At 36.5% G+C, this 12,530-nt stretch overlaps 1 protein-coding gene across 2 annotated transcripts in view; it reads left to right on the forward strand.

The window, feature by feature from the left end:
• Positions 1 to 2,743: 2,743 nt before the first annotated feature.
• LOC104602033 (transmembrane and coiled-coil domain-containing protein STS1-like) overlaps positions 2,744 to 12,530 on the forward strand; it is a 64,681-nt gene continuing 54,894 nt past the window's right edge. Inside the window, exons 1-4 of one of the 2 annotated variants that reach the window (XM_019198566.2) lie at positions 2,744 to 3,439; positions 3,947 to 4,028; positions 6,122 to 6,306; positions 6,416 to 6,623. In XM_019198566.2, the coding sequence (XP_019054111.1) occupies positions 3,198 to 3,439; positions 3,947 to 4,028; positions 6,122 to 6,306; positions 6,416 to 6,623 (717 nt within the window). In that variant the 5' untranslated portion in view covers positions 2,744 to 3,197. Of the gene's footprint in view, positions 3,440 to 3,946; positions 4,029 to 6,121; positions 6,307 to 6,415; positions 6,678 to 12,530 lie in introns of both variants that reach the window. The other variant, XM_088889484.1, reaches the window with a different exon arrangement.

Below are 12,530 nucleotides of genomic sequence, written 5' to 3' on the forward strand. Positions count from 1 at the left end.
GTCCCACTAAAATGAAATAAGTACTTATTCCTGTTTTTTTGTCAAATAGGAATGTGCTTATTTTTTTTTCACTTATTTCACTAAAATGAAATAAGTACTTAAGAACCTTTGGGATGCTTATTTTAAGTGCTTAAAATTTAAGTGTTTATTTGTTTTTCTTGGGACGAGTCTACCCCTAAAAAATTTTGATATGATGAAAATGTTCACATGAGTGGAGAAAACCCTATCATATTTCTCCATTTGTGTAAGGTGCTTAAGCAATAACAGGTTGAAACATGGAGGGTGGCTTGAGGCTAGAGATACGGCCTAGGAACCTCATGTATGTGATTTGTTTTGCATCTTTTGGGCTCCTCATCCATTTATAGTCCAATTTGGACTATCTTTCGTGAGTTTTTATTAGTTGAAACAAGATTCTTGACATTTTTTGCACATATATAGTTTCTAAATTAGAAACTACTCGAATTCTCACTGGTGGCAATGGGTACGACCATCCTAACCCCATATTTTGATTGTTTAGAAATTTATATTTTGTTTTGCGTATTCCATTGAAAAAATCCAATTATCTGATTTTTATTTGGATTTTTAAGAATATTACTCCAATAATATGCAATTCCTGATATTTTTGTTATTATTATTATTATCATCATTATTATGATTTTATTACCATATATGAATTATTATTGTTGTTATTATTATGGTAATAATGCCATGTGTAGTTCAATGTGTGTTACACGTGATCCATGTGTCTTGAAGGAGTGATGTGGTAATTTCCTTAGAAATAAATAATATAATATTCAAAAACCAACAATTATATGGATTTGTGAAGTAGAGGCTAAAAATGTCATTTCCATAAAATTAAGTACTCGTTTGAGAAGTGGTTCACCAAATATCATCACCACATTAAGTGCTTAAAATAACCATAAGTGGTTTGGGAAAGGGGTCTCCAAACAACAATAAGTACTTATTTTTTAAACCACTTATTTGCCAAATATAGCCAAAATAAGCTAGCCTAGGGCTACTTACTTTTTAAGTTTTATTTTCAAAATGAATACTTATTCTGGTTTTTTTTTTTGCCAAATATAAAAACTTATTTTTAACTTATAGTCTCATCACTTATTTTAAGTGATACAAAAAAAGGGCTAAATATGCAATCATTGTTTTAAAAGGCTTAAGCCTTGAGGCGAGAAACACATATTTTGCCTTTAGGCTTAAGCCTCACAACTTTGATGTAAGGCTTAAAGCCTTTGTTAGAGTAAGGAGTAAACCTCAAGCCTAAGGCATGAGGTGTAACCTAAGGCGTAAAAAGGCATAGGCCTTAGTATCAATGATTACTTAATGATTTAATGCAAAAAAAGATATATTTTTATAATTCAAAACATATAGAAAAAACACTTCAATAATTATAGGCCAAATAAAAAAAGTAAAAAAGAAAAACCAATAGGGCAATTCCAATTCTATTAGCTTTTCCTAATATTTTAAGAGAGTTCAATGTAAAAAGGACTAATCAAGCTTTTAGTTTCTTTTTGATAAATGAAGTGAGATTTTTATTATTATTCTAAATATAATGTCCCAAATTTGTTATTTTTCTCATTTCTTCTACTAATGGCTCTTTTTTTTTCTTTTTAACAACAACAATAATAATAGTTGATTCTTCTTCTTCTTACTATTATTATAATTATAGATAAAATCAACTAAGTTATTTCCTTTCTTATAAATTGTTTTTTTACATGAAATGTACTATGTTATTAGTTATTATTTTATTTAATGCTTAAATGTTGAAATTTATTGCTTAAAAATTTATAGTTTATGGATGTATAGTTTTTATCATTTTAATTTGACATATTATCTATTATTTTCATCAATTGACAAATTTTAATTAATTTTTCTCTTAAGGCCTATTCGTTTGCTTTGAAGTCTAACATCTGAAAGTGCAATAATTACATTAGGATATATATTGGTATTGGTGAACTTTTCTTTCCTCTGAAATCTGAATGCAAAGATTATTGTTTTGAATTTTGAAAATGATCAAATATCCATTTTGACCCCATATATGAAAGTTTTTGTTTGTCTTTTTGGAAGTACCACTAGAAAACAAAAAGTTGTATAATTACACTTTAAGAGGTAAAAAATAAGAGGAAATGAACAACCATTTTTTTCTTAAAATTAAAAGATTCATCTTAAAAGATAAGAACTAAGAGGAAACAAATAAACCCTTAAACTTTGAGGCTTATGTTTTGCAACACCTTAAGGCTTAGACCTCACCTTTTTGTGCTCAACTTTGTAATTGTAATAGAATTTTTAGAAACGGGTTTTCCTTCCCTTTCTTGGGAAGCTTTTTGTTTGATTAATTGTATTAGATCTCTATTTGGTTAATTTTAATTTTTTACCTAGAATGTTTAATAGGACTATTCATAAACTTGCCTAAATAACTAAATGTTTGAACTCGGAGCACAAAAAAAAATCCTCTTTTTGTTGTTAGTGGCAGTTTTTTTACTTGTCAAAACACAAAAAACATAAAGGGGGTATTTTAATAAGAGGCATTACGCGTGGATGCTTTAATTAATACAGTAAAGTGAAAGGGGATGTCTTTATAAATGAGATAACTCCAATTCTCACCTTAACCCTAGATGCACACTGGTTTTAGCCGGTGTGGCAGCGGCTCTGATTTTGATGATAAACAGAGAAGTCAAAATGGTCAACCATGCTAAGCCTTGATCCCGCGTAAGATTCCAATCCAAGTGCCGATAACAAAAGACTACTCTTCGTTCCGCTGGTGCAGTGTCTGTGGGCTGGGGGCCGCCGGACGAGACGAATGTCGTCGAAAGGGCTAAAGAGGTCTTGTTAAGATGAATGATGAGTTTGAACTTTGAAACGGTGAAGAATGATGAAGAGGATGAAGAGTGGTGATCAAATCAAAGCTACATTGTCATTGGGTTTTACTTTCGTTTAATTTTATCTGGAAAAAGAAGAAAACAGAAGTTGAAGAGAGATTTATGCACGAAACGCTCACATGTTATACGACGGCGGATGAAACGAAAAGTCCAAAAACGAAACTTCAGTCTTGTGGTCTCCTTAACCTTTTTCTAATCTAATCTAACTGCAATTTACCTCTGATGTCCCTGAGAAGATTTCAGTTGTTAGAACCAATGCGGAGAAGGAACTCCATCGAGTGTTGATGAGCTTTGAACATTCAGTTAATGATGGGTTCGTCGACGATTTTGACGCCCACGCAGAGATACGCGGCTGGGGCTCTTCTTTCTCTCGCCCTCCACCAGGCTCAGATCCACCAGACCCCTTTAGCATCCCTTCTGCCTAGTGATGACGATACTGCCGAGGAACGAACGAGCAGCGGCAGCAGTACCGATTCTGTGACAGAGGATCCTCACATTTCTCACCTCTGGATCCACCAAAACTTCGCTCTCCTCCGCCCTGTATTCAGGTCTCGCCCTTTCAACGTGATGGATTTTATTGAAATCTGAATTCTTGAAACAACTCATACCAGGTTGCTTGTGTTAAATCCTCGGTTTATCTGTTTTGACTGAACGATGCTGTTGCTCTGATTTCGTGTTCTGTTTATGCTATGGTGTCAGTCACTTTGAGGTTCACTATTGGTTCTGCATTCTTTTACAAGTTTCAAGTATAAGTTAATTTGTGGAATGAATTGATTGAAAGTTAAGTTTTATCTCGACTGATGATATTCTTAATGTGAAATTTTAAATTAGTGAAATAGGGTTATTCTATTTTGGGTAGTTATGGTCTTATGGATGATTATTGTATTCGGAACTACGTTATACTACTAAACTTTACATTGGACGTTCACGTAGGATCCTATTTTCAAGAATTACTGGAATCAATTTTGATCGGTTCCCTTTATCCATTTTGCAGCATAAACAGGTTATGGAGCATTTTGTCTCATTTTCTTTTATGGTTTTTGTGCTATAAACAGGTTCCTACAGATAGATCCTAAAGCCTGGACTGGGCTGGAGGAAACTGCTCGGTCTTCTCCAGCCAAGCATCGTGTTGGAGCTGTATGCCTTCTTCCCTACAATTCATGCCTTTGAAATATCTTATCTTATTGCATAGGATATATATGATTTTTTTTTTTGATTGGGTTTCTGCTCAATGATCTTAAAGAAGAGGTTGATGATACTTTTATTACTTTGCAATCCATAATCAAGAACCTTCAATCTTTCTTCATTAGAAAATAGTGAAGGTATACAATATTTTTAATAAGCATTTTTTCCAAGGACCAATGGTAAGTGGGAAATATATTTTGAATAAATAAAGGGATACTTTCCCCTGGCATGATGTTCGATCCACATGCTCCAGGGAAATATATATATTGGATTGATTTTAGAAGTTGAAAGTGTCAAATACTGGAGCAAGAAAACAACAAACATACTGGCAGTTTTCTTTTCCATTTAATGTAGAATTCAAAATTGTCATTTGAATGCCTGGTTTTGGATTTTAACGTTAATCTTTGGTTCCTCACAAGAAAACATTACCATATTGGCAATTTCTTTTTCTCTGCTAATCTATAATTGAAATGTATCAACTGAATGGTAAGTGTTAAGTTCTCATTTTTTAATCATTGGGTGCTTTTGCTGCCTTTCTGGTTTTATTTTTATTTATTTATTTGTTTTTTATTTATTGGTATAACTTTAGAATACAAAAAGAACTTTCATGACACCTGTTAATTATAAGTATTGGTCTTTAAACTATTCCTTAGATGGTTATTGGGAGGCCTGTAGGGGAGTCTCCAGATTTCCTGATATTTAGTCATCTGGCTAGTACATTTTGGTCCAAGAGATAACTCAATGTAACCTTTTCTGGTACCTTGGTTTGATAATTCATAACAAGGGGAGATTGAGGGGGGTGCCATCCATAGAATCAGAGTGGGATGGGCAAATTGGAGGGGGTGCACCTAGAGTTTTATGTAATAGATGGATACCACATAGATTAGAATGAAAATTCTGTAAAAGAGTTGTAAAACCACATATGTTTTATGGAGCATAGTGTTGGACAGTTGAGAAACAACATGTCCAAAAAATGAGTGTGGAAGAAATACATATGCTGAGATGGATGAGTGGATAAACTAGAAAGGATGGGATCCGAAATGAAGTCATTTGAAGGAACCTGCAAGTATCTCCAGAATGTGATAAAATGAGAGGAAGTAGACTAAGATGGTTCAGTCACATGCATAAAAGACCATCAACAACACACATAAGAAGAAGTGATTTGTTGCAAGTTGAAAGGGTTAGGGGTAGACCAAAAAGGACGTGGGTAGAAGTAGTAAGAAATGATTTAAATGCCAATAATTTAACAATGGATATGGCATTAAACAGAATGGAATTGCGAAAGAGGATTCATGTAGCTGAACCCCATATGACGGTGAATTGGTGATGATTACTAGCAAATCGTAGTCACCAGTCTAAACAAAGTATAACAATCTATTAAGAAATATAATTAACCAAGTTCCATATTTTATCCTACACCATCCTCCCCCTTTGAAAGTTTCACCTTCTTTTGAAAAAATCAGGTACAATTTTATTGACCTTAATCATGTCCAGGAGCTAGTTATTGAGAAACTGTTTCCACCTGCTTGGTAGTTATTTCTCAGCCGTTATCATTTTCAGGTGTCTTAGTACAGATTATGTGACGAGAATTATGGGTATCTTATAAGATATGGCTTCATGTCTGGCTGAATCTGATATTCTTACTTTTATACAAAGATATATGAATTCTATGGCCATATTTAATCCAGTAAAAAAGACTTTATTATCTGGAGATAGATAAAATGGTGAAGTGGCATTATAGAAGAGTTGTGGTTCTTTATTTTAGATTATCATGTAATATTATTATAAATTCTATTTTACCATGCATTTAGGCCTCTCAGGATTATAAATTATAACTGTGACAGATGGGTAACTCGTATATGTCCCTTTTTTTTGAGAATTCTTGGAGTTATGAGGCATTATTACTCTCTTTATTGTAGAGACTATGGGATTTTTACCTAAAGGTGTTCACTACCGTTGTGGAAGCTTCTAATCTTGCATATTTGTTTTTCATCATCAGCAGTCATCATTATGGTTAATTAATAATTAATATTCATCTATTACAGTTTTTTAGGTTACTTTCAGAAGATAATGATGAAACTTCTTCAGAAAGGTTGGACCAGGAACTTGCTTTGGCAAAAGCTGTTGATGCTACAGAAATGAGCATGGGAATCAGTCCTGTTTCTTCTGAAGCTACTATAGAAAAACATCATGAGGATGAACATGCATGCCATGAGAATAGCTCCTCTAGGTGAGAAGAATTTAACCTCTAAAGTGTCTGATGTGCCCATTGAAACCTCTCAATATATAAGTTTTAATATATTGTCCAGTAAAGAAGATGCATCTGATTGGTCTGGCAGGGGATCAGATGAGAATCTTGTGGAAGAAGAAACATTGCTCAGTTATCAGAGGAAAGTAGTTGTTCTGTATGAGCTCCTCTCTGCTTGTGTAGCAGATATACCTGAAGATGACAAGAAAGATACTCGACAAAGAAAAGGTTATGATGCTCGACATCGTGTGGCTCTTCGGTTGCTGGCAACGTGGCTTGGAATCAAGTGGATTAAAATGGTTTGTCCACCAACAAGTGCCACTATTTGTATACACCTTTTATATATGGCTGTGGTACATTTTGCTACTTGTTTGCCTCTACATCGATGGAACATCTAATATGTAATGATATCCTTTTTGATTTTAGGCTCCAATAGTTTTTTTGTTTCTCCATCATTGTTGGGACAATTAGTATGCTATTCTTCTTGATTGTAGGCTTTGGTTGCATTAAATTTTTGTGGTCTTAGTATATTTTATTTTGAAGGAAAAGGATGCTTTAAAGCATCAAAACTGTCCTCACTTTCCTCATTGGTACCATACTGATTATAGTACCTGTTATGTATAGACAGCATAAAATGGTAGTTTCTATTTATTTCCCGTTGTATGATACCCATCATAGCTTTATATGTTTTGTGTCAGAATTCATAAAGCTTAGCTAGATGTAGGGTGCAGAGGGCATTTTTCTATTGTTTCTTCTCTTTACCTACCATACTCTTTGTATTTGAGATTTTTTATTGTGGATATTGCATATGTTTAAGATCCTGACATGTAAAATTGTTTTTGCCATATATTAATACAACATCCATAGATCCTGACAACAACCAACAGTGGGATTAAGCAAGATCATCAAAACAATGAAACATGCGTTCCAATGTCCTAAAAGTGAGGTATTATGTCAGTTGTTGTCTCCTTGCTTTACAAGCTATGGATGTGCGGTTTGAATTAAGATAAAGAGAAAAAAAAAAGCCATCAAACTTATTTATTGCATTCTTCTCAATAAAATAATTATAAACTCTTCTTCTATTTTGATTGTGAATACAAGTTTCTGACACCATATCCAAATAGCTTTTGTTTGAGAGATTTTCCTTGCTTATCACAAATTTGTGTATATGTATTATGGAAAAGTTGACATATATTTAATTATTAAAGTAAAAGAAATAGTGCAGGATGGTCTAGAAACCCTTGATTCCCCTAAAGTTGAAGAGAAAAGTGGAGAAGGAGATTGAATAATAACAATGAAGCTGAAATTGCAGCAACAAGTCTCCAAACCTGAAGTTGTTGATCAGTTCTGGATCAATTTGCAGCTGTCTATCTATGTGCAGAACTTGTCAAATGTAGGATTGATTTTAATACTTGATTGGTCTTTTGTCATTTTTTTAGATTAGCCGTACTATGAAGGATCCAAATATGGTTTTGCTTGGCTGGAAGTACATAAACTGTTTTCTATAATTATATCATGAATGAAAAACTGGGAAGGGGTGTAATTGAGAGTAAGATGAATGGTAGCTATCATCAACATGAGGAAGTTTGTGGAGGTAGGCTGATGGAAAAAAGCTTTGAAGGTAGAAGCAAAGGACTTCTTGTTTGAAGAGATGAGGCTGAAAGGTATGCTGAGCTTAAATATTTTTTTTTGATAAATGAGTGAAATTTTATTAAACCAGTAAATAAGAACTACATGCAACCCATGGAAAGGCATGAAATGTGACCTTTCCTTTAAAGCTAATTACAGAATTATAAGTACAAAAGAAATTACACTGAAGCCCAAAATAAAGTATCCCGGAAAACCCCTTGTTTTGCAAGTGAATCAGCCAATGAGTTTGCTGATCTGCCTACCCACTGAACTCTGATTGTCATATTCCTTGTTAACCATTTAACCTTTTTGAGAAGATCTCTAAAACCTCAAATCACAGTGTCTAGATCCTTCAGCCAACCCACTATCACCTGGGAATCCCCTTCAATAATCAGATGCTCTATGCCTAGCTGATTTGCAAGCTGGATTCCTTGTACAGAAGCCAGTAATTCGGCCCTTAAAGAGTCTCCCACACCCGCAGGACCTGAGTACAAAGATGTCACGTTACTATCTTTGTTTCTTAGCACTCCTCCTATGCCTGAAGGTCTTGGATTTCCTCGGCTACTTCCATCAAAGTTCAGCTTGATAAACTCCTCCTATGCTGAGATTAAATATTAGGGAAGCAAAGAAAGGGATGGTGCTGCTACAAGGTATGGGGGTGATTGAATGGCTCAAGGACTTCATGGAGGAAGCAAGTTAGAAAGGTAAGCAAACAAACTGTAAGGAACATCTTTCCGAGGATGGAAGGAAATTTGTAGTAGAAAGCAAGAAAAACTCTAAAGGATCTTTTATATCACTGACTGAGTATTTTGAGAGAGCTGCTGCAATGGAAGGTTGCTAAACAAGAAGGAAATACAACAGAAAAGGAAATGAATAGTCTCTCTACAGCCCAAGATGGGTTTGACAAGCAATAAGGAAGTACAACAGAGAAGGGAACGAATAGTTTCTCTACAAGCCAAGATGGTTCTGACAAGCAAGAGTTTCTAATTGTGGCTAACAGTGCAGGGAGATACAGAATAGGAGTGAATCTAAAGAAAGATGATTGGGAAAATAAATTTATAGTTGTACCAAAGTCCTGGGTCAAAGATTGGAAGGAAGTTGCAGATCTGTTAATAGTAAGATTGAAGTTGAAGGATCTCATTTATCAAAAAAAAAAAAACAAAATGATTGAAGTTGAAGAAAACCTTCATTTTAACTCCTTTTGAGAAATGTAAGGCAGTGCTGGATCTTCTTGAAGACAGAGTAGAATTTACGGCTTTAAACATTCAAGCAGATTTATTTGTTGAAGATAGGGGTACTGGTGAGAATGTTAGATTTGCCCTTTTCACTTGTGGAAGCAAGAAATTGCTGAATCTATTGCACAGCTGTGTGGAGGGACTCATGATGGAGCTTATTGGGGAGATCTCCACTCGACAGCTATTCTTTTAAGTGGAGTAAGACCAAAGGAGATACCACAAAAGATAGAACTGAGAATGGAATGGCAGTTTGTATCAGTATGGTTGGCTTCATCCATTGAAGCTTGTCTCTGGAATGAGGCTCACAGGGAGGGGAGATGAGAAGTTTGAAGAAGAAGCACTGTTTGACACTAAACGATTGGTGGATTCAAATAAGAATAGACTTTGCACCAAAATGGAAATACAGGCTCTGGGGAGACCAAAAGGCAGGGAACATGAGGGTAATCTCAAGCGTGTAGGAGAAGGAAACAATCTGACAGGTAGCTGGACCTATGCGCAGGTGTTATCAGCCACCAAAAAGTCAGTTTTAAACACTGGGGAGGTGTTGGCCCAATCTTAGTTCCAAAGAAACTGAACCAGGTGTAGGCCTGAATCAGCATGCCCCTTGTAACGTGGGGTTGCAGGTGACTAAAGATGGCCCCCCAAAAGATAAAATTCCCATTAGTCAAGACCTATCGGTTGGGCCAAGGGCCAAAGTTGATAAAGAGGCCCATATTAGAGTTTTAGAATTGAGTAAGTGACGTGAGACTTTAGAAATTCACATGGTTGAATTTTTGAAAGCAACTATAGACCGGAAGGACGGTATATCATTGTCTTCCTCAAGCTCCTCTGCTGGTTGCTGCAAGTCTGGAGCGGATTCTCTCCCCACAAGCTCACTGCAATGGATGCTGACCAAGATTATAAAATCGATCTCACCTGAAAGGCAAAATCCCAGATGCGTAAAAAGAAGGGACCTGGATTTTGCGAAAGCTGGAGATTGGTCTGATGAAGAGGACAGTGAAGATTCATAATCGGATGAAACTGTAAGCTTGGATAGCGTCGATCTACAAGCAGAGGTGAACATGTGGGAAGAAGAAAGCCTTAGCACAGAACTTTTGTTCATTGTAGAGGAAATGTTCGGCATCGGTGATGTCAAGGAAGACCACAGGATTGAAACACTGGCTTCAGGGGCTGTGCTTGCAACACCAACCATTGTCGTGGGAGCTAATTCAAAAGAGAAACACTTTATGGGCATTAGTGTAGAGAGGCATAACTCGCATGTGCCTTGCAAAGGTAGGTTGGAAAAGGAAATACAGGGACAAGGTTCTCTTACGATAAGATTAGAGAGGGATGTCAATCAAACTCAAAACACTCTGCAGGAAAGCCAGGATAAGGGGAAAATTGTGGCCTCAGACTTGAAGTCTCATCTCCTAGCCTCTTCTAATGTTCCTTCGTCTTCTCAAAGCCAGGTACGACTGTCCATTTGTTTTCTGGTACTGACTGTGTGTTGATCCTCCTGCAGATATCCTAACGCCTCATCTGGAAGGGGGCAGGGCAGTGACAGATCTAAGGGTGGAATTACAGTTGTTGTTGATGAAGGAAAAGAAAAGGCTGATTCTGTCTGTAGGAAGGGACTGGAGGAGAAGATTGAAAGGATTTGGAGTCTGATTTGGATGGACTTTGAGGAGCTTAAGCAGAGGGAAGAATTTCTGGAAGAATGTAATGAAAGGAGATTTTGGCCAGAAAGGAGGTGGAGGATGAAGGAGAAAAGGAAGGTAAAGGGGTAGCTAAGAAGGCAGAATTTGAAAAGGAGAGGGAGGCTTTGGAAAAATATCATAGAGAAAATGAGTGAAAGAAGGAAAGTAAAAAGAAAAAAAAGAAGGTGAGGTGGAAAAGTTGATATCTGGCATTGAGGGGGACGTAGAGTTTAGTGGAAGGGGAGATAGGAGAAAGAGCTCTAGGTGAGGAAAGGAGCAGGAGAGGGGTGCTAGAAGGGTCTTGAGAAGGAAGGTATTGATGAGAATAGTAAGCTGGAATGTGCGAGGTTTAGGGAGTGTGAGAAAGAGAAAACTAATAAAGGACTTAGGAGGGAAAAGCCTGACATCGTGATGTTGCGGGAGACAAAAATTTTCTGAGCTAAATGGAAGATGGATCAGAAGTTTTGGAGATCCAGGGGTATAAGATGGTCTTCAACTCCGTCTTGGGGAGCCTTAGGGGGAATAGTGACAGTCTGGAAAGATGAGGTAGTGGAACCTTTAGAGGAAGATAGGGGAATTCTCTGTTTCTATCAAATTTAGGCATGTGGAGGATGGAGTTATTTGGATTTTAACTAATGTGTATGGGCCAAACTCCTACAGAGAGAGAAATGAAATGTGGGAGGAGTTGTTTGCAATTAAAGGTCTATGGGATGGTCCTTGGTGTTTGGGAGGGGATTTTAATGTCATAAGATTTTCAGATGAAACTAGCAATTCCCAACAGCCAATAACAACAAGTGTGAGGAAGTTTAATGACTTCGTAGATCAATGCGAGTTGAAGGAAATTCCATTATTGTAGAATAAATTCACTTGGTCTAGCCTCCAAGAAAACCCTTTGTGCTCAAAGCTGGATAGATTCCTTTTCAACATAGCTTGGGAGAATAACTGGGGCAGCTTGGTTTCTAGAGCCTTGCCTAGGATCACCTCCGACCATTGTCCACTTAAGCTAGGGGTAGAATCCTTCATTAGTGGTCCTAGACCTTTTAGATTTGAAAACATGTGGTTAACACACCCAAAATTTTAGGCAAAAGTGAAGGAGTGGTGGAATGAGGAATTAAGGGGTGTAAAATGGAAGGGCATGAGATTCCATAAGAAGCTACGAAGTTTAAGATTTAAATTGAAGGAGTGGAATAGAGATCTTTGGAAGGGTAGGAACAAAAAATGAATTTATTCAATCAAATCGAACAACTTGATTATGTCTTAGGTACGAGGAAAAATAAGAGATGTGATATTTGCATGGGTGAACAGAATTGCAAAACAAGATTAAAGATGTTTTGGTAAGTGGGAAAAGGGAAGAGGAGGTGTTCCTACTTCACTTTCTTATGTGTTTGACTCGTCAGTAGTTCGTAGGTGGTTAAGGATGTTCTGGAAGTTGGTCAGAGTGTAGTTGTGGAAGCAAGAATGTGGAAAAAGGGAAGAGGAAGAAGATTGGGGGGGGGAAGCCTGGTATAACCCAGTTCGTGCAGGCGTAGGAGTTAGAAGAAACCTTTCCTTCAAAAAGGTGACTACGGTTGGAATTTGGTATCTGGCCGAGTTTTGGTTAAACCTCCTTAAAGTGTTTGGGAGATAGGTCTTTTCTAGAAATGGTGGTAGATGGAGTACGAGTGAG

This window comes from Nelumbo nucifera, chromosome 6, assembly GCF_055504915.1.
Source record: "Nelumbo nucifera cultivar China Antique chromosome 6, China Antique-T2T, whole genome shotgun sequence".
Taxonomy (NCBI): Eukaryota; Viridiplantae; Streptophyta; class Magnoliopsida; order Proteales; family Nelumbonaceae; genus Nelumbo; species Nelumbo nucifera.